This window comes from Episyrphus balteatus, chromosome 2 (assembly GCF_945859705.1).
Source record: "Episyrphus balteatus chromosome 2, idEpiBalt1.1, whole genome shotgun sequence".
Taxonomy (NCBI): domain Eukaryota; kingdom Metazoa; phylum Arthropoda; class Insecta; order Diptera; family Syrphidae; genus Episyrphus; species Episyrphus balteatus.
In genome coordinates, this window is record NC_079135.1 from 69859143 (window position 1) to 69878857 (window position 19715).

Below are 19715 nucleotides of genomic sequence, written 5' to 3' on the forward strand. Positions count from 1 at the left end.
CACTGGTATTATTTCTCTTACGTTCCACAAAATTAAAAATTGAATTCTTTAATGTTTACAAATGCAACAAGTGGAAGATGTTTATTAAAAACTGTGATTTACTATGTAGTCAACCGCTATTCTTCTTCTTGTATTGATTTAATGCCAGGTTCAAGAACCAGTTTGTGTTAAGTGAAAGTTTTGATATTCTTGAGCCGATTCTTAGAAATAATTATGGAAATCAGAGAAATGCGACATTATTTTGTGTGAAACTGGTAAATATTTTTATGAATGAATTCTTTTAATAGGTTGTATTAATTTAAAAATGAGGAAACAAAATTGGTGACACCAATATGGGCAGCAAAATGTATAAACATATCGGGCCTAGTTCTATTCATCATCTTCTTTACTTTTGAATTAATACTATGGACACAGAAATAAATTTGAAGTGGAGATTTAAATTATAAACAATTTAATTTTTGGGAACAAATGGGAGTGGTTTCAAAGTTATAAGTTTTTGTTATTTTCATCAACATTGCATGTTTTCATGTTTTCTACTGTTTTAATAATATGTCTTCTGTCAAAATATGATATAACAATATTTGTGTATTATTTAAGGGTGTTTCAAGAATCAAGTTCCTAAAAGGAAAAACTACCTAAATACTAAAAAAAATCCTCTAATATTTGCAGATTTTTAGTTTTTCTTTGAAATAGGTATATGTTGATTTATGGGTCATTTTTTACGTGCTCTATAGACTATAGGGCAAGTATTGAGGTTTTAATCAAAATCAACATAACGATGATGGAGAATTCCGAAAAAGTCGGTCTCGCAATTCCTACCGTGCGTCTGTGCGTCCATCTGTACACATTTTCACAGCCTAAACCTGTGGACGGATTTTCTTCAAATTTGGTACAGATGATTTTTATAGAATTCTGAAAGTTGTTTTTTTTTTTTTGTTTTTTTATATGTCACTTAGAAAGTGTACCTCCCATAGGTACAAATTTTTCAAGTTATAAAAAATATCTTAAAAACGGCTCTAACGATTTTGTTAGTCAAAAAAGTCAAATAGCAAAAAAATTTTGTTCATTTAACAAAATTTTGCCCTTGTCCAACATCAACAAAATTTATAAAGAGGCAGCTCTTAAAATCTACATGTTAACTTGTTTTGAACTGCAAGAGCAAGTACGTGCGACCCAGTCGTGCATTTTATTTAAATACAGCTTTGAAGGAAAAATGCTTGATGAGGTTCTTGTCTACATTAAACACCGTTTTAAAAAAGGTATAAACCATCTTTCTAGGACCGCACATAAAAATAACTTATAAACGCACACATTTTACCAAGCAATAGGTACATTTTATTGTTTGTTCGTTTGCTTACAACTTTTACGAATCACCCTTTAAATGCAGTTTTGAGCTAATTGATTGGACAAGTTCGAAATAAATGAGAATTAAAGTATTTTAAAGTATCATGATGTATTTAGCTTTAAGATTTTGTACTTAGATAGAAGTATATAAACGATTAAAGAAGCTTAAAAAAGGCAAAAGGGATCCTCAATAATTTAAAAAAACAAAAATCTCCTTCGGTATCAATCTCAAGAACTCATGAATTAATATTTCTGAGCTTTGTATTACTCTTTGCATCATCAATTTCATTATTTAACACAGTAAATTGTTACTAGATTATTTTTAAACTAACAAAAAAGTTGCCGTAATTTAAGCACTTATAGTACACAACTTCCTGCCTTGAATCATTTAACTTGCAACAAAAGGAGTCTTAATGCTAGGTTTTCATCTGTCTCTTGCAACAGATATACTTTTGAAAACAGCGCTGCATAGCCAAAAAGAAAACAAAAAGAACAAAAGAAGCAAAAAAGTAGCATAACTTTTAACTTGTCTGCAATTTTCAGTTTGCGGATCATATTGTTATAAGCACACAAGGTCGAAAAGTAGATAAAAGACAAAAAAAAAAAAAAAACTAAACACATGTTCAAAAATTTAAACAATCTCTTCCAAAATCTTCTTAGTTTATCTTTTACCTAAAGAGTTATTACGCCACTAAAGTTCCATTTATAAGTAACCAACAATTAAATGTTGTTACCCAGACTTTATCACTACTGTGAGTGAGTGACCGTCGTGGTTGTCGTTACGCTTTATCTGTTACCACGAGGTGATTAAATTTTATTTTGGCTTAATTTTCAGGCAATGGCCTGATAATGATCTTAATTGATGGAGATTACAACTGGTGATAAATTATGTTGAAAAATTTCCATCACGAAGAAAAAGAAGTTAATTTACTGTATTCGGATTGCATACCTTTATCACAACTTGTTGCTTTCAGATCATATTGTGTTGAAACAAAAAACATATTAAGAAGGTGCGAACTGCAAACCATTTATTACAATTTTTTTTTTTAAGTCTTTTAACATTTCGAGAAAACTTATTTTCGTCATTTCCATTTCAAGAGTTTTATATGTGTTAAACTAAGACAATAGGTGATGATATGAATTGCATATTTCAGAGTAAAAAGTGCTTAGAAAACGGAGTTATACAAAACACTTCAAAAAAATAAATACATTTTTAGACACCAAGTACCGTTATACTGTTCATAATATTTTAAACCCACAAAATTCCAAAATTGTATCTTAACCCTTTCGAACCCAAGCTATGAAAATCAATATTAAAAAATGTTTTTTTGGTATTATCGGGTCAAATACATCACAACTAAGAATTATGAATAGCAAAAAGTTATTTTCCAAAATAATAAATAACAAAACTAATGTGTTTTTCTCATGTTACATGTAAGTAACATGCACTGCCTATGACTACCAAAAAAAGGCGGAGAACTGAGAAAATAACTTTTTATGAAACTATGATGTATGCTACTTCTTCTAAGCAAAAAAACAAAACACTTTCTGCATTAACATTTTTTATATCTTTTTTTCAAAATTATGACCATATATAAAAAAAATGTGAATTTCAGTCCCTTTCTCAATAAAAAAAATTAAAAGTATGATATTTGACTAACTTTTTGTAGTAATCCAGTAACTAGGCATTATTATCTTTCAATTAAGCCATCGTAACCTAAAAAATTGTTTAATTTAATATGTTTTACGAATTTTTAAAAAAATGTTACATGAGAGTAACGCTGGTACCGAAAGGGTTAAAAAAATGTTTACGGATCGGTTTTCGAGACATGAGTTTTCAAAGTTTTTTCTCGTTGTTTTGCAAGCAAGTAACTTTTCTTAGAAAATTTAATTTCCATCAATACGGGTCCTTTAAAAAATTAAAAAAAATAAAGTATTGTAAACAAAATTTGGAAAAACTGTTCTATTAAAAAAAACGACATTTTTGATATTTCTACTATAAAGCTTACTTTTATCGTATGAGGATTAATTTGTAGGTAGATATTGAACATAGAGAAAAAAAGAATTTTATCTTCGTGCGACCACCAGAATATTGAATATTACGACTAAAATTGGATGAAATATGGACTTTTTTAATTCTTCTTTAACACACTTTACAAGTGGTCGCTATCGAGATTACAAAAGGTAACTTTTAAAATCGGGTTTATAAAAAGCGGGATAGTCAGAAGAAAATAAGACTCATTTTTCAGAAAATTGCTTAAAAAGCTAATTTTCTATAGAAATCGTTGGAGCCTTTTTTGAAAAAAAAAAAAATCAAATTGATCCTATACGAATCACCCTATTAATATTCTTCTTGTGAACATTAAACTATTTTGTCATTTGCAGGTACCAACTTTAGTTTAATCAATAGGCTGGTTATAGCGAAAATTATGTTATTAACTATATAATTATTACCAAAGACTTCGTTAAAACCTTCAGATTTGATCTTGACAGACTCCACTTTTAAATGTCATATTGATTACCTTAATTGATAACAATTAAAAAAAGTGTTGATGTATGATGCAATCCTATAAATGTGTGTAAAAGAAAATTATCTAAGAATGTATCTGTTTTTGACCTAAGAGTAGTTATGGACTTAAGTAGGGCATACAGCATTACACATACATAAATTGATAAATTTAAATTTATTAAATATAATTTAATAACTTAAGTTGAAGTTTACACAAATTAAACAAAATCTGTCTAGTTTCGTTAATTCTAGAAATTGAGGAATATGAAATATACGAGAACCATGCCGTTATTCTTTCTTAAGAAAATTGGTATCTTCCCTCTGATGAATGCTATCTGCTCAGAAACTGTTAGCGTTAAATAATTACTTAAAAACACGTAACAAGATTCGCTAAAAATTGTGGGACAACTAACTGCATTTAAATATAGATAGCAGTGCCCACCTATACAGAATAAAAATAAATCTAACTGATTTTTCAAACACCTTAAAATTTTCTTTAAGAACTTTTAAAAAAAATTAAAATGAAAAGTGGAAAATATTAAAAAGCGCGCGTTTTTAAAACCCTTTTTTAATTTTTTGCAGTATTCTGTTAAACCATCTTCTCGCAAAGTTTTCTGCTTATTTGATTACTCACTTACTTTGTCATTTGAATGCATAATTAATTTTTTGTTTGATAAATCAATAAATTTGAAAATATTAAGAAAAGGTTTTTAATATTAAATATTTTCGAAAAAATAATTGATTTATTATGTAATTTATCAAATAAAGATGGACATTAAAAAAATAATAAGAAAAGAAATTATTTTTTATCATACCATATCGTTTCTAATAAATACATAATACTCGTATATCGTCGGTGAAACCAGAAAAGTGTGTAACTCCATTTTAGCAAATTTTATAGGAGAGCAAAAAAACAAAATCGTTTTGAAGGCATTTGTATGAGTTTTCATTTTCTAATTTGCTTATAAAATAAAAACTATGAACTTTAAGGGGATTCTGAGTTTAAGGAACGGTAGATATTAGATTTGTCTAATAGATGGCATTCAAATCTAATTTTCAGAAAATTTGGAGTTACACACTTTTCTGGTTTCACCGACGATATGTTGGTTTAATAAATGTCAGTCTATGCATTTAAAAACTATTTGCTACAGTTAAACAAAAAATTTTTTGTTCAAATATATGCCGGTAGAATTTTAAGAAGACAGAATAGAAAAAAGCAGAATTTGGAAAAACAGGGGGGCCATTCCGTAATTTTTAAAATGATAATCGAAAAGACGATAATCGTCTCACAGTTTGAGAATCGTTGGAAGAGACAAAGAATTTGATTTGTCTCTAAGTTGCCTTCTTATGCGTCTCTTAAGTAATTTTAAAAAATTTTCATTTTCCAAAATAAGTGCGTCGAAACATTTTGCTATATGTAACTGAACCGATATGAATACAATTTTGGAAAAGTCGTACAGTGGTTATTTGTAGAAATAAGTCATTATTTTTTTTTTTTTTTTTTTTTGTGGAGTTTGCAATTTGATCGGTGATTATTAAATAAATTCCTAACACTTATAAAATTCAATATTGCACCCTAAAACGAAAAAATTCTCCAAAAACGAGACCAATTTAGTTAGGTATCGTTTATTTATTGACGATTATTGACTTACAGAAAAAACAATAATTTCATTTTCGGGATGCGAACCTCGGCCACCCGATTAAGAGGCAACTACTAATACTAAGTCACCTAGACTATAGACTAATACGACTTGTAACGATATGAAAACTTTTATTTACATAAACTGTTTTGCAAATATTGAACCAATCATGATTTCAAAAAGCTTGAAAGATTCTCAAACTGTGAGGTGATTATCGTCTTTTTGATTATTATTTTAAAAATTACGGAACGACCCCCCAAAATTTTCATTAAAAAAGTAGAATTTTGAAAATATGAAATTTGAAGTCAGAATTTTGATAATTCTTTTTGTATTAGAAAGCTGGTGCCTGCAGTGTGGTCCCATTTCAATTTCGTTCAGTTCTGGCTATATTAACTATGAGTATTGATCCATGGAAGTAGGTTTTGTTTTTTTGTTAAAAATGATTATTCTATTAACGAATAAAAAGATTTAAAATTACCTACAAGTAACTGCATATTAAAGCATATTTTGTTTGTTTATACACTCCTGCTCAAAATTAACGCACACTTTTTTCTTCTTTAGTCATACCCCTACATCTTATTTAAAATGGCTTTTAAATTATTTGTTGTATTTTTTTGTGTTTGGTTATTATTAAGCAAGTCAGAAAAATGCTAAACTGCAACAGTATTATCAACCAAAAAAAAGATGAACCAAATTTTGCAATTTAAGGTCTGAAAACTGATATTAAAATAATTTTTGTTTTTTAAGAAAAAAAAATTTTAAAAATGGAAGCACGTGACAGTTCTTTCCAATAATTTTATTCAATACTTGGCATTGTCTCCTCTAGCGCTTATGACAACTTGGAGTCATCTATTCATTCCACGAATTAACATTTGAAGGTTTTATTGTAACTTTTCTTTCACTCCAATTTTCTGTGGATCAAGAATGCTTGGAGGTGGATTTCGGCCGCAAATGCACTTTTTTCAACATTTCCTAGACATGTTCTATTGAATTCAAATCCGAATATCTGTGTGGTCAATTCCAGGGTGGCATATTTTAATCTTGAAGATATTTTCAAACCACTCTAGCATGCATTATCGTGCATCAGACTGAACTGTGGACCAAATCTAGGGGTGATTGGAACCGCATGGTGTTCGAGGATATCAGTCAAGTATTTTTGGGTATTTAAAGTAGGTCTAGGAGAGCTCACTAACTCCGTAGGTGTTGTAAAGCAGAGTTTACTTCATGAAAATTTATGACTCATCTCTAAAAGGTTAGCGGGTTGACAGATAGACTTCAGCATATCTCTCCAAATCTTCCCCACAAACATTTTACTCCATACCTTCAATTTAAGATCACTCCTGTCTTATTTGAGAAAATAACCACGATACTGTGAGACAAAGTAATAGTAGGAATTTTCTGTAAAATAAATATGATGTGCGTTAAATTTGAGCAGGAGTGTATTACTATGTTTACAACTTTATGTGTGGTCTCATCCTTAAGTAATAATTGACCATATTTCTTTATCGCATCGATATCCATTTCAATGTCAATTTTCACAAACTAGGTCAAAATGATCAGTTCATTACACTTACAACATGATAAAGCCTTACATCTATTAAAAACAGTTTGTACTGTTACCTTTAAACAAAACGTATTTTATAACTACTACTCCAGATGATTAATGTCTTTATTTTTTCTATCCCTGCATAGAGTGGTAAAATGTCATGAAGTGAGGTATAGTAATTAAGTTGTAGGCCAAAGTTAATTTAGTTAATTTTTTTTTTTGCTGCCTCTCGCTTATTAACCAACAGTTTTTGTTTCTATATATTTTTTAATTGCTTTGAGCTTAAAATGAAATAAATTAATGTGACATAGAGTAAGCAAATACAAGTAGCTCTTCGTATTGTTGACAGTAATATAGAGACAAAGTAAATAAAAAAGAACTTAAATTTTAAGTTGATGAATGTTTTGATGTTTTTTTTATACACATAAATGTTCGTAAGTGGTTATGCAATGTTAGTTTTGTATATTTACTCGGATGTTTATACACCTACTTAAGTGATAAGATTATGATTTTCTATAAATGCTAAAAGGTTTGTTTTGGGTAGTTTTATAAAAAAACAAAAAAACGTATTTAAAATTTTTCTAAGAAAAAGAATATTTCAAAATATATTTTTCCTAACACAAAAAAAATAATATTAAACGGATTAAAAAGAAGAATAAAATCATGCTTAGCTTGCGTTCATTCAAATTATCACTACACTTTAAGTGGATTTTTATAGCTTTTCAGATATTCCGATAACACTGGTCTGCAAGGAAATCCTCCTTTATATAAAACTATACTTTTCTAAAGGATTTTTGTGTGCTGATTCCGAATCCGAAGTCAGAATTGACCTAGCACGTCACGTTTTTTAGATATTCCCGTTAGAAAATCTCAAAAACCCATTTTTTTGCTGTTTTCGAAGAAATATTTTGGCATAATGTAATCTTTTTCAATTAAAATTGTTACGGTTTATGAAAGAACTTATTTTTTTCTATCAAATTCAGTTTCAACCTTCTCAAAATCTCTTTTCTTCTCCGAGATATCTTAATTTTAGTAAGTTTAGTAGGTTTGGCATATCTTACCATAAAGAAACTGATCTCTAAAAATTAATATATCTTTCTCCCCAGAACAAAAGTATACTTTTCTAATGGACTTTAGTGTGCTGATTTTGAATCCGAACTCAAAAAATTTCGGTTAGCTCTGGTTTTTGAGATCTTCTAAGATAAAACTTGATTTTGTGATACTTTAATGCGAATATCTCAAAATCCTGACGTGATAGAATTTTTTTGACTTCGGATTCTAACTCAGCACATCAAAAACTATAAGAAAAGTATACTTTTGTTTTTAGGAGAAATAAATCTGAAGCTTTACAAGGCAGTTTATCAAATGGTTTATTACAAATAAGATATTTCTAAATAGAAAAATAATATATAAAATTACAAAACACGTAAAAACTTTGTTTAATGTATTTTATAATAGTTTTCTTTACATATTTGACTTTTTAAATACAGGGTGTCCCACAGTCACCGCCCCAAACGAAAACCATGGATTCCTGAGGTCATTTTAAGTCGAAAAACTTAAGAGGTAATTTTCTCGTTTTCGTCCCGTTTTCGAGTTACCACGGTTTTTATGATTTTTGTTCTCTTTTCCCTTATCTAGCTTTATCTTTGCCAAACTACGTTTGATTTGAAAATTTTTTTTTACAACCAATCAAGAATTTATTACAGTTTTAGTTTGTCTCAAAACTTTTTTTTCTGCGGACAACCGTTTCTCCACAATTTGGCATCAAACACAATTTTCTTCGTTTTTTAAGTTGTTTTTTTACACTTTCATATCATTTAAGTCAAAAAAACACGTTAATGAGTATTAATTTTTTGTGGTTTTTATTAAAGCCCAGTTTATTTTCATAAAAAAAAATAAGTTTTATTTCATAAAAAAGGCAACTGAAATTAATTAAAAAAAATAAACAAACTGAGTGAATTAAAAAAAAAAAATAATTTTTAAATACAAAATTTATTTAAATGAATTAAAACTTTTTCTGAGCTTTATTTATTTGTTTTTTTTCTTAACCACAATAGCTCAGAAAAAGTTTTTAATTCATTTAAATTAATTTTTTATTTAAATATTATTTTTTTTTTAATTCACTCAGTTTGTTTATTTTTTTTTAATTACTTTCAGTAGCCTTTTTTATGAAATAAAACTTATTTTTTTTATGAAAATAAACTGGGCTTTAATAAAAAGCACAAAAAATTAATACTCATTAACGTGTTTTTTTGACTTAAATGATATGAAAGTGTAAAAAACAACTTAAAAAACGAAGAAAATTGTGTTTGATGCCAAATTGTGGAGAAACGGTTGTCCGCAGAAAAAAAAGTTTTGAGACAAACTTAAACTGTAATAAATTCTTGATTGGTTGTAAAAAAAAATTTTCAAATCAAACGTAGTTTGGCAAAGATAAAGCTAGATAAGGGAAAAGAGAACAAAAATCATAAAAACCGTGGTAACTCGAAAACGGGACGAAAACGAGAAAATTACCTCTTAAGTTTTTCGACTTAAAATGACCTCAGGAATCCATGGTTTTCGTTTGGGGCGGTGACTGTGGGACACCCTGTATAATGGGCGTTGATATTTTACATTTTCCTTAATTAAGGTGTTTTTGTTCATGTAGAATTTACTAAAAAGTGAAGGATTTCGATATTTCTGCTTTTTTGTCAATCAGTATTTTAAAATATGAGTAAAACATTAATGTAAAAGGACATATTTGGTGTCAATCGATAGGTCATATTATGAGAAATAAGTCCTCCAAATTTGAGTTCAATGCGACAAATAGTTTTATTTTTATACAAGTTCAAATGAATCTAAAAGGGTGATTTTTTAGAAACTACCCACATTTTTCAAAAATCATTTTTACGAAAATGGAACCTGATAGAATTTTTCTGAAACCAGATTTAGATTCAAGAAAGTCTAATCTTTCATAATATCAAACAATTATTTGAAGGAGAAAAAAAAAGTTAAATTTTGCAGACCAGTGTAATGGGTTTTTTAGTGAATGGCAAATTTGTGAGGTTTCAAGTTTTTTTAATCTCAGCTAAAATTCAGTTAAAGATAAGCTACCTTATTAAATATTGACGTCAAATTAAAATTAAATATCATGGAAAGTTCAAGTTAAGGATGATAAGAATACGTCTAAATTGTATGACTTTATAGAATTATGTTTTTGGTCGCTATAAGTGCTTTATGAAAAAAGAATTGATTGCTGAGTTTTAAAAACTATAAGAATGGCATTTGTTTTTTTTTTTTTTTTATAACGCAGCAAAAATACAAATTGCCGAATAGATTTTTAAATGGCTCATAAGGTCAATAATATAAGTTCTTAAACCTATTTATTTTTTTATTTTAAATACTAATTTCTTACTCGTGTTCATAAAATGTACAACATTTTATGTTGTATTATCTAATTTTCACTTTCGTTTTTTTTTCTCTCTTTCCAGGTGAGTAACGAAATCAAATAATTTGATAACTATGCCATCATAAGTACCGACAGAAAAAATAGATGTTATCGAAAAATAAATTCAAGGTAAAGCCGAAGACCGGCCGACTGACACGACGAGTTGATGTTAGTTTGATAATTACACATATATATAATGAAATCACAATTGAAATTATCCGCTCATTAAAAAACCTAAACCAATACTCATAGATTCGCTTGAAGTGTATTACATTCACATGATTCAGGTACCTTAAAATATAAAAACTGCCCCGAGAACCATAAAGTTTGTTTTTATTTATTTGATCATCACTTAGGGTGAAAGCAAGTTGCTTGTCTATAGGTATGTTAAAAATAAGGTACACAAGAGTGGATGGGGTAAATTTCATTACAACAAAATCAATAATAAATTATAGAGCAAATAAAGAAGATATAAACTATAATTGTATTCATCATTATTTGCCCCCCATTTTTACAATTTTTGCATTTGCAATTTCCATCAACTTGCTTCTAGAAAAATATTAATTTTTGTTTGTTCTATAGCCTGTTTAAAACAACAATTTATTTGCAAATCAAAATCTAGTGTTTTGTAAAAGGCCATAAGAATATTGAACAAGCTAATAATTTTTCAATGTAATTTAATTTAAATAAATTTCATGAACCGATCCAACCCACTTTTCTCCTTTTTCTATTACTTGACATGAAGTAGGTACCTACCTACCTACCTTCTTTCAAAGTTAAACTTCAATTGTGTAATCAATTTCGGTAACGAATGTACAATTGTTGACATTCACTCACGCTTTTTATTTCGGCGATATTTTATGAGCCCATAAATGATTTGGCCCATTATGCGGTTTGGGTGCCGCCAAAATAATGACTTTATAGTTTAAGCTGTTTTTGTTTTTGGAAATGTCGAACGTGTGGTTAATTATTACTTGCAAAAACTTCTTATCAACTTAATTCCGTTTAGTGTCTTTCTTAAAGATTATAACAGTTAGGGTAAACATTGCAAAATTTGTTTCTTTTGGAGTAATTTTAATTAATGAATTATTTACTAAATTAAGTGTGCACTTTTGCACACTTAATTAAAAAAAATACACTGAATTAAAAAAAAAAATACAGCCATGCAAAACAGAAGTACATTTAAGCAAGACTATAGACATCTTTTGTGTTTATTAGAAACATGAGTGCTTAAAAAATAGCAATTTTTAATGAAAGGCTCTCAAATGGAATGTACAGAGGGTCTATCCGGGTTCTGTAAATAAGTAAAATGAGTAAATAGTTTTCACATTGTTTTCAGTTTGTACTCGTATAAGTCAAAATAAAAATTTTCAAAAAAATAAAAAAACAATTTTGAATTTTTACAACAAAGGAGAATGTGCAAGTTTGTATGAAACGTGGACGTTGCGCGGCCAGGAATGAATTTGTTATTTTCTGATGTAATTAAGGTTTACATATATTGTGCAGAAGTTTTATCCCTGTGACGTATTTCAATAACGGATAAAATGCATTTTTGCATTTAACACTTTATATATGTCTCAATGTTATAACTCAATTGTGTATTTTAAGTGCAAATATTATTTTCTGTCATTTTCCCTGAGTCTGAAGACCTTTATCTTGAATATCCAACCACTAGAACCCAAATTATAAGCATTTTAAAACAACAAATTCAAGCCTATTTTTAGAGTTTTGTTGTTCAATTTTTTGTTACTTTGAATTGTTTGAAAACTTTCGAACCTGAAATGGTTGTCTTAAAAATCTTATATTATGAGTTCTATTGGTCGGATTTTCAAGATTAATGTCTTCATGCTCAGGGAAAATGACAGAGCATCATATTTTATATTCCATATAAAAATATAAATCAGTTTTTCCTTCATACATTGAACAATGCATTAACAATACTAATACTGCATTATCTTGCATTTTTAACGCAATACAGCGAAACGTCCATAGTAAAAGTTTTTCCTGGGCTATAATTCTTTCATTTGATACCAATTTTATTGATGGCCGCTCAACGTCCAAAATGCCCATTCTCCTTTTGAATAAAAAAAAATAATTTAAAAAAAAAATTGAATTTAAAAAAAAATATTTTTCTATTTTTTGAAAAATCAATTTTTCGACTGATTTTTTTTTTTAAATTTAGTTTTCAACTATTTCTTAAACAAAAAATATTATACCAACTTTATTATTATCAAAACTTGTTTTTCAAAAAATATTTTTTTTTCTTAGGGTTGTACCCTACGATTTTTGTAAATTTTAAATACACTTTAGTAAGAGAAATCAAGTCTCGTACTTCTTTTGGAGCCAGAACCAGACGGAAAATCCTGTTCAAAATTTTCTAGTAAAAGCTTCTGTAGCGGTTTAACAAGCGTTGAAGAAAACGTCTTCTAGAAACTATTTTAGCCCACGAAATCTGTGTATGTGTTTCATAACTCCTTTTACTGATTGAGTGCGAAAGAAGATTCTTCGATGAATTCTTCTAATCCTAAAAATTTTCAAGGATTTCATTCGCGAGTATAATTGGGAACATTGTAATATCGTTTGCCCTTGTTTTTAATAATGAAATTATCTTCAACTTAAAGCCTGAACTTACATTCAGTTTGATTCCACCTAACTACGCAGAAAAATCTCATTTATGATGCATTCCATAACTCCTTTGAGTTTCTTTCTAGCCTTAAAATATCAACAAAATAAAAACCAAATAAAAAGTTTTAACGTACAAAAATATAACACTTTATTAAAATCTTTAACACTACTATACTTCTTAATCCACAACAACTGGACTTACAACTCATCCTTTGTCTTGCCCGCCCAATCTTCCTGAATCATATGAGCAGCTTTCTCACCAATCATAATAGTAGCTGCATTTGTATTTGCGGCCACAATATCAGGCATAACACTTGCATCGGCCACACGAAGACCCCTAACTCCGCGTACCTTCAGTCTCCAATCAACTACAGCTAACTTATCAGTCTCGGGTCCCATTTTGGCTGTGCTCACAGGATGATATACAGTCTTTGTCATATAAGAAGTATAACACTTCCAATATTCATCTGATTTGTATGGCAAATCATTGCAACGAGGTAAATCAAGCTTGTGTAATTCAGCTTCACGTTGTTTGAAAGCCTTTGTTTCAACTAATTTCGAGTAAATATTACAAGCTCTGATATAAGTTTGAAGATCTTCATCAGCATCATTGTAGTTTGGTTGCATTTTTGGAGCATCCAAGTAATTAGCACTTGCCAAAGTTACTTCACCCATTGATTTAGGCTTTAGCAAAAGCATGTAGATGATCAAAGTGTTAGTCTTTTCGTTAGCACTGAGAACAGATTTGGCAACACCTTCATTGTATCCAGTTGCTTCCACGTAATGTTTCAATTCAGGACTATTCATACGACTGAAGAAATGTGTTGTTTGGATATCTGGATTAGGCCCTTTAAGATCTGTGGTATTGATAAATCCTGTAAATGAGGTTGCTTCATGATGTAACAATTTGCTCTGACGACCCATAAGCAAATTGTACATTGCATCAACAAGTTCCTCTTGATCAGCTGGACTGGCAGTCGATTTGTCAATCTTGAAGATCATCGGAAGACTAGCATGATCCTTCAAGTTCTTACCAACTGGTGAATCTACAACCACTGGAATTCCATGTTCCTCAAGGTGAGCCTTGGGGCCAACACCAGACAGCATCAAAATTTGAGGAGTGCCAATCGATCCGGCAGATACAACAACTTCTTTGCGAACATTCACTGTGTAATCTCTGGTACCTTCATGAACAAATGTCAATCCAGTAACACGCTTGTTATCGTCAAAGTTAATTTTCTTCACTTGAGCATTTCGAATAACGTGCAAATTGCTTCGGTCCTTCACCGGGAGAATATGCGAATGAACTGTTGTAATTCGACGTCCTTTTTCCTGAGTTCCCAAAACATCCATATAACCAACAAATGAACCTTCGGTAAAGTCAGTCACAGTAGGGTAACCCAATTCTTCAATACCAGCACGAATTGTCGAACGGAATTCATTGTCACTAACGAAATTATTCAAACCCATTGGCCCTCCCTTGCCATGATCGCCTTCGGTATAACCAGTTCGCGGGGAACGAAGATTTTCGGCCTTTTGGAAATATTTCAAAACATCATCATAGCCCCATGTAGGATTGCCCCAAGCTTCCCAGTCATCGAAATCTTTCCGAGTTCCACGGGCGTAGATCATAGCATTCATACCGTTTGTACCGCCAAGCATTTTTCCTCTAGGCCAGTGACAACGTTCGCCTTTCATTGCCATGCATGATTTGCCATTTGGTTCTGTTTGGAATTGCCAATCCCAACGGGAATGTTGAGTACTAATGTGCCAACCAACAACCTATAATGAAAAGAAATGATGGTAGGTTTAAAAGTTCTTCATACGGAAGCAACATGTTTGATTAACTCACGAAAAGTCGTATGTCAACATATTAATGGAAAGTTAGAAAATGTCAAGTCTACAGAAATATGATGGTATTGGAAATATTTCTTGGAAAGAATTCTTAAGTTTAACTTCTATCGAATAATAATTGAAAACTGGTAAAAAGTGGAAAAGTCCAATAAATAACTCTGAAATAGTTCTTGTGATAAGGAACATAAACCTGCAATTGAAATAAAGCTGGTTACAATAATAAATTTTTGAAAAATCCGATAGTAACAGGAACTGCAATCTTCATAAAGGTTGATTTGTTGTGTATTATTCTGCACAAACAAAGATAACCTTGTTTTCGTTGAAAAGTTAAACGTGGGAAGGAATAACAAGCGGAATATATTTTTCACAAAGATAATTTGCTAAATATAAAAATTCGTACCGCTGACAGTAAACATCATTAAAAGTGAACAAAATACAATTAATTAATTAATATACTTATGTATAGTATATCTGTTCATAAAAATGCATTAATTTGTTTGCGTACTCGTACTCTGTGATAAGAAAACATTATGCATGCGAAAAAATTAAATCAACATGTCAATCACATATCAAGCTGCTTTATTATTTGTTTTATTTATTAAACAGTACTGCTCTTTGTTATGCCATACATTTTTTAACTTTACAGTTCGTAATAAACAAAACAAATATTTTTTACCTGTCATCTCTAATTTGAAAACATGTTAAAATTTGCAAATTATTTATTTTTAGAACTTTATGAAAGCTGTTGCATTTCTAAATGGCGCTATTAAAAACACACACAAATTATTTATCTTTTTCGGGAAGTGATAGTTGATTAGATTAATTAGTTAATCAGCTCCTCAGAAATTGCTAGAAAATGATTATCACTTTTAGCCAATATATCTTATCAGTAAAGTTTAACTCATTTTGAATAGAAGAAACCGTTTGGTGTTGTTGGACGAACTTCTAATTTTTGATGATTGGCAAAAAAGTGTCCATCAAGTCTTTTTCGCTAATGCTGTTCGAGAAATTCACACGCAGTCAAATCACGAATACTTGGATTCCTATAAAATAATACAAAATTCGGTGGTGCTGATAAGGCCTGTTGGCTAAGAGGGACTTTTATAGAGGTTAATTATATTAAAAATGATTGTTGTAGCTCGAGGTTAAAGTTCCATGTAGCCTACATGCTTCAAAGGCGTGGATCCGTGGATGTGTAGGCGGATGATAAGGAAATAGATTATATACTGATCCAGTTAAAGGCTTTAATCATTGCTAATGTTTAATAGCCTGTTTTAACTAGAGCCCAAATGAAAATATTTCACAAATGTGGTAAGTTCAGATTTCAAATTCAGTTTTTTTCTAAAGAATTTGACACTCGAAATGAAATAATTTGCGTAATTATCTCATTTGGGCTGTATTAGAAACAGGCTATAACAATAAACTGACCTCAATTACAAATATACCGAGGATAAGCATTTAAGTCATTAAATTTCTAAAAAAATTCGAAGTGCCATAATTCAAATAATCGCCAGTACATAGAAACCTTTTCTAAATGGTTAAAAACTCTCGTTGTTCAACCGATATTTTGCATATTCTGTAAAGTTTAAGGCTAAAATATGCATACAATTCTATCATCTATGTAAAATATTATGTCGAATTCCGTCCTTAGGCGACTTTCTTGTCAATATTCATTCGAAAATTTTATATTTTGGCGATTTAAAAAACATGAAATAAAACATTTTTATGGTACCTATTCAAAAAAAACTTAATATTAAATTTTTCGGTAAACCAGCATTATACTTTTCTAATGGATTTAGATCTCAATTCGAATCCTAAAGCAAACCAATTTATGACAACGATCAAAAATAATTATTTTTGAAAAAATCAATTTCTATTTGGGGAAAAACCCTGTTTAAACATTAATCTTTCAACTATAAATCTGATTATTTTTTTATCCTTCAAATGACGACTTTCAATAGCCCTGTTTTTTTCTATAACTGAGCTTGTGTTATTATTTTTTGTTTTTTTTAGTTTCAGTCCTGTTAACAATTTTTTAAGCTACGTTTTTTTTTGTTTTTTTTTTTTCAAGTAGAACCTTAGAACACAACTGTTTCCACCAAAATTTTAACGCTAAATCAGAATATAATCAAAAAACAAAAGTGCTAAGAAAATATTTTGTGATTATTAAAGTTTACAAAATCACTTTACATATCAAATTCACTTTTAAATCTTTTGCCTACAACCAGCGACCACAGTCAATATACACCACGTGTTAAAAAAAAATTTAATTCAAATATGTAAGCAACGTTTGAATAAGTGAATAACATTCCATTAACTACGCATCAATAATATCTTGACCTTAACAATTAATTAAACTGAACTCTTTAATAAAACTTGGTTTGAAAAAAAAAAAAAACTAAATAATTTTAACCGGTCATAGAAATTACACACATTTTTCATTAGATAAAAATGCAAATTCTTATTTTCCATATTCCACATTATCATTTAAATTCAAAAAATTTCAGGACGATCACGCTAAAAAAATTTAAAAATCATAAATTTACCTCTTCTTCAATTGGTGGATTTCCACCAGCATCCAATAGTAAAACTTTCCAAGCGGGATTCTCAGATAAACGTCCAGCGACTACAGCACCTGCTGATCCAGCTCCAACCACAACAAAATCATATGTATCCAATCCTTTTATTTGACCAAGAGGAAAATTATCGTATTAATACCATTTGCGCTCTTCTTAGATGATCTTGTCTTACCTCTCGTTGCCAATGTGTGCCCATGATCCATTGGCCACATTGATGGCTCGGATATTGAACAATACGAACTAATTAATGTGTGAAACAACAAGGACATTAATTTGTTTGCCGGTCCGGCAGAACGAGCTGCACATTCCGGTGGAAGGAATTCCATGATCTTCAGTTTATTAAAAAAAAAAAAACTTGACTGTACAGTCTTGAGAAACACTCGCGACTACTTGATTGAATATTTCAGTAGTCCCCAACTTGCTTCAAAGCTTAAATCCCATATGAATAATAACAACAATTTTTTTTTTTAAATTGCTGTTGATATTTTTACCCTTATAAGAATCAACATTTACACACCCCTATGTGTGTTGGTATTGACCATGGGCGTATTTGACAGATTACTATTCTAGATGTTTTAACTTATTGAATTTGCAATTAGGACCTCAGTTCACCGACTTAAAAAAGGTTTGATAAATTTCTATTTTGTTTTTTTTTTTTATTTATTTTAAGTTAATGACTTTTGCCACTAGAATGTGCAATATTAAACTGCCTATTACCAGCGGACGACGCTTTCAACTACATCTCATTTGTCAAATTACGAAATCGTTTTTTTTTTAAGTTAGGATGGAATGAATGAATTTCTGAACGCTTCTTTTAACTGTGCCGTAGTCTGGTAAAAAACAAGAACATTTTAACTTTGTTTCACTGATTCTATCAAATTCATCCCTGATCTTGAGGTAGTATAGCTTTCTATAGAGCAAGTAGGATGACAAGTTATTTGCTTATAAATTCTATAGGTAGGTTTATCAGTTTTTGCTGTTGTTGCTATTATTGTTGTTCTCCGATTGTGCCAAGTTGATTTAAAATTGAGATTTATTTATAGCAAAAGTTTTATTTGTTTACATTTAAAAGCAAGATACACTTAGACGATATCGGAGGGTATACGGAGGTACATATTTTAGAATAAAAGTTAGGTGGAGTATAAATATGTTGTGTGCAAATTGTTTGCTTTGATAATCCAACGAAATGCAAATAGTCTCGCCTTCTTTTGAGAGATGAATACAACTTCAAGTTATTTGAAAGCTTATAGATTTTTCGTTGCAAGCATTTAAAAATCATTTATTGCTTTTGTTTTTATTTTTTTTATAACAGGTGACGTTTAGTTGTTTATTATTGATTAAATAATAAGTTATTTGTTATTTCTAGCTGCTAATCAACACGTGTTTCTAGTATTTAAAAAAAATTCAAATGGGTTTAAACTTTAAGCCGGATTAATTAAAGATTAAAAACAAAACAAAAAAATCGTTAAGAAAATCTTCGAACAAGTTAGAAGTTTTTGTTCACGTTCGATAAAATCCCTTATCATATCTTACCGTAAGGTCAAAATAAAACCATAATATTATGCGTGATGTTAGTTATCGAAAGTTATCGATAGTAGTTATCGAAATGAAAAAAGCAAAAACAATTAATCTTAGATATACGTTACGATTTCTAGTTAGAGAAGTTTAAAATCAATTAATTTAATACGTTTAAAGTGGCTTACGTTCGTAAATAAATATAATCTTTAATAAAAAAAAAACACAATAATTTGCTCTTGAAGTATGTAGGTACTTATGTATCATTTAAATAGAATTTTTTTTGTTAATTATGTTTAAAGATAGTTACAATCTATTTATCAAATAAAAGACAAGGCAGATGAGTAAGCTTTTTTTTTCTATTGTTGCAAAGAAAACAAATTGAGTAAAAAAGTGTTATCTCAATTGAATCTTTCCGAGAACCGGGAATAAAAATTCAACGTTAATGAGAAGAAGGGCAAATACCCCGTACATTGAAAATTCGGGTCGCACGTACTTGCTCTTATGCGATTGCAGCTGTAGTGTTAAAACCTTTTATAAAAGTAATTCATTAATAATTATAATTTTTTTTTTGTCATTTATAATGACTTAAACCGTTTCAAATGATTTTGACCTCAAAACGAGGCATGCCACTTGATTCCGAAGAAATTCACGCTCTGAAAACTAATACTAACAT

The 19715-nt window shown here is 29.6% G+C and overlaps 2 protein-coding genes across 4 annotated transcripts in view; one reads left to right on the top strand and one right to left on the bottom strand.

The window, feature by feature from the left end:
* The window catches only part of LOC129911528 (flotillin-2), a 269812-nt gene that overhangs the window by 169728 nt on the left and 80369 nt on the right, over positions 1-19715 (top strand). The window lies entirely within an intron of this gene.
* On the bottom strand, positions 13215-17923 carry LOC129911523 (glucose dehydrogenase [FAD, quinone]). The gene is made up of 3 exons (XM_055989345.1): positions 17697-17923; positions 17492-17625; positions 13215-14873 (listed from the first exon to the last, which is right to left on the bottom strand). Exons 1-3 carry the CDS (start codon positions 17848-17850, stop codon positions 13290-13292), a joined length of 1872 nt encoding a protein of 623 aa, XP_055845320.1. The 5' UTR covers positions 17851-17923; the 3' UTR covers positions 13215-13289.

What these genes read in the sequence shown, in the direction of transcription:
- LOC129911523 (XM_055989345.1), bottom strand. Translation starts at nt 17,850, where the DNA reads ATGGAATTCCTTCCACCGGAATGTGCAGCTCGTTCTGCCGGACCGGCA. An exon ending in GCACACATTGGCAACGAGAG is followed by an intron (nt 17,626 to 17,696) that starts GTAAGACAAGAT and finishes GTCAAATAAAAG; the next exon opens with GATTGGATACATATGATTTT. An exon ending in ATCCACCAATTGAAGAAGAG is followed by an intron (nt 14,874 to 17,491) that starts GTAAATTTATGA and finishes TTTTCATTATAG; the next exon opens with GTTGTTGGTTGGCACATTAG.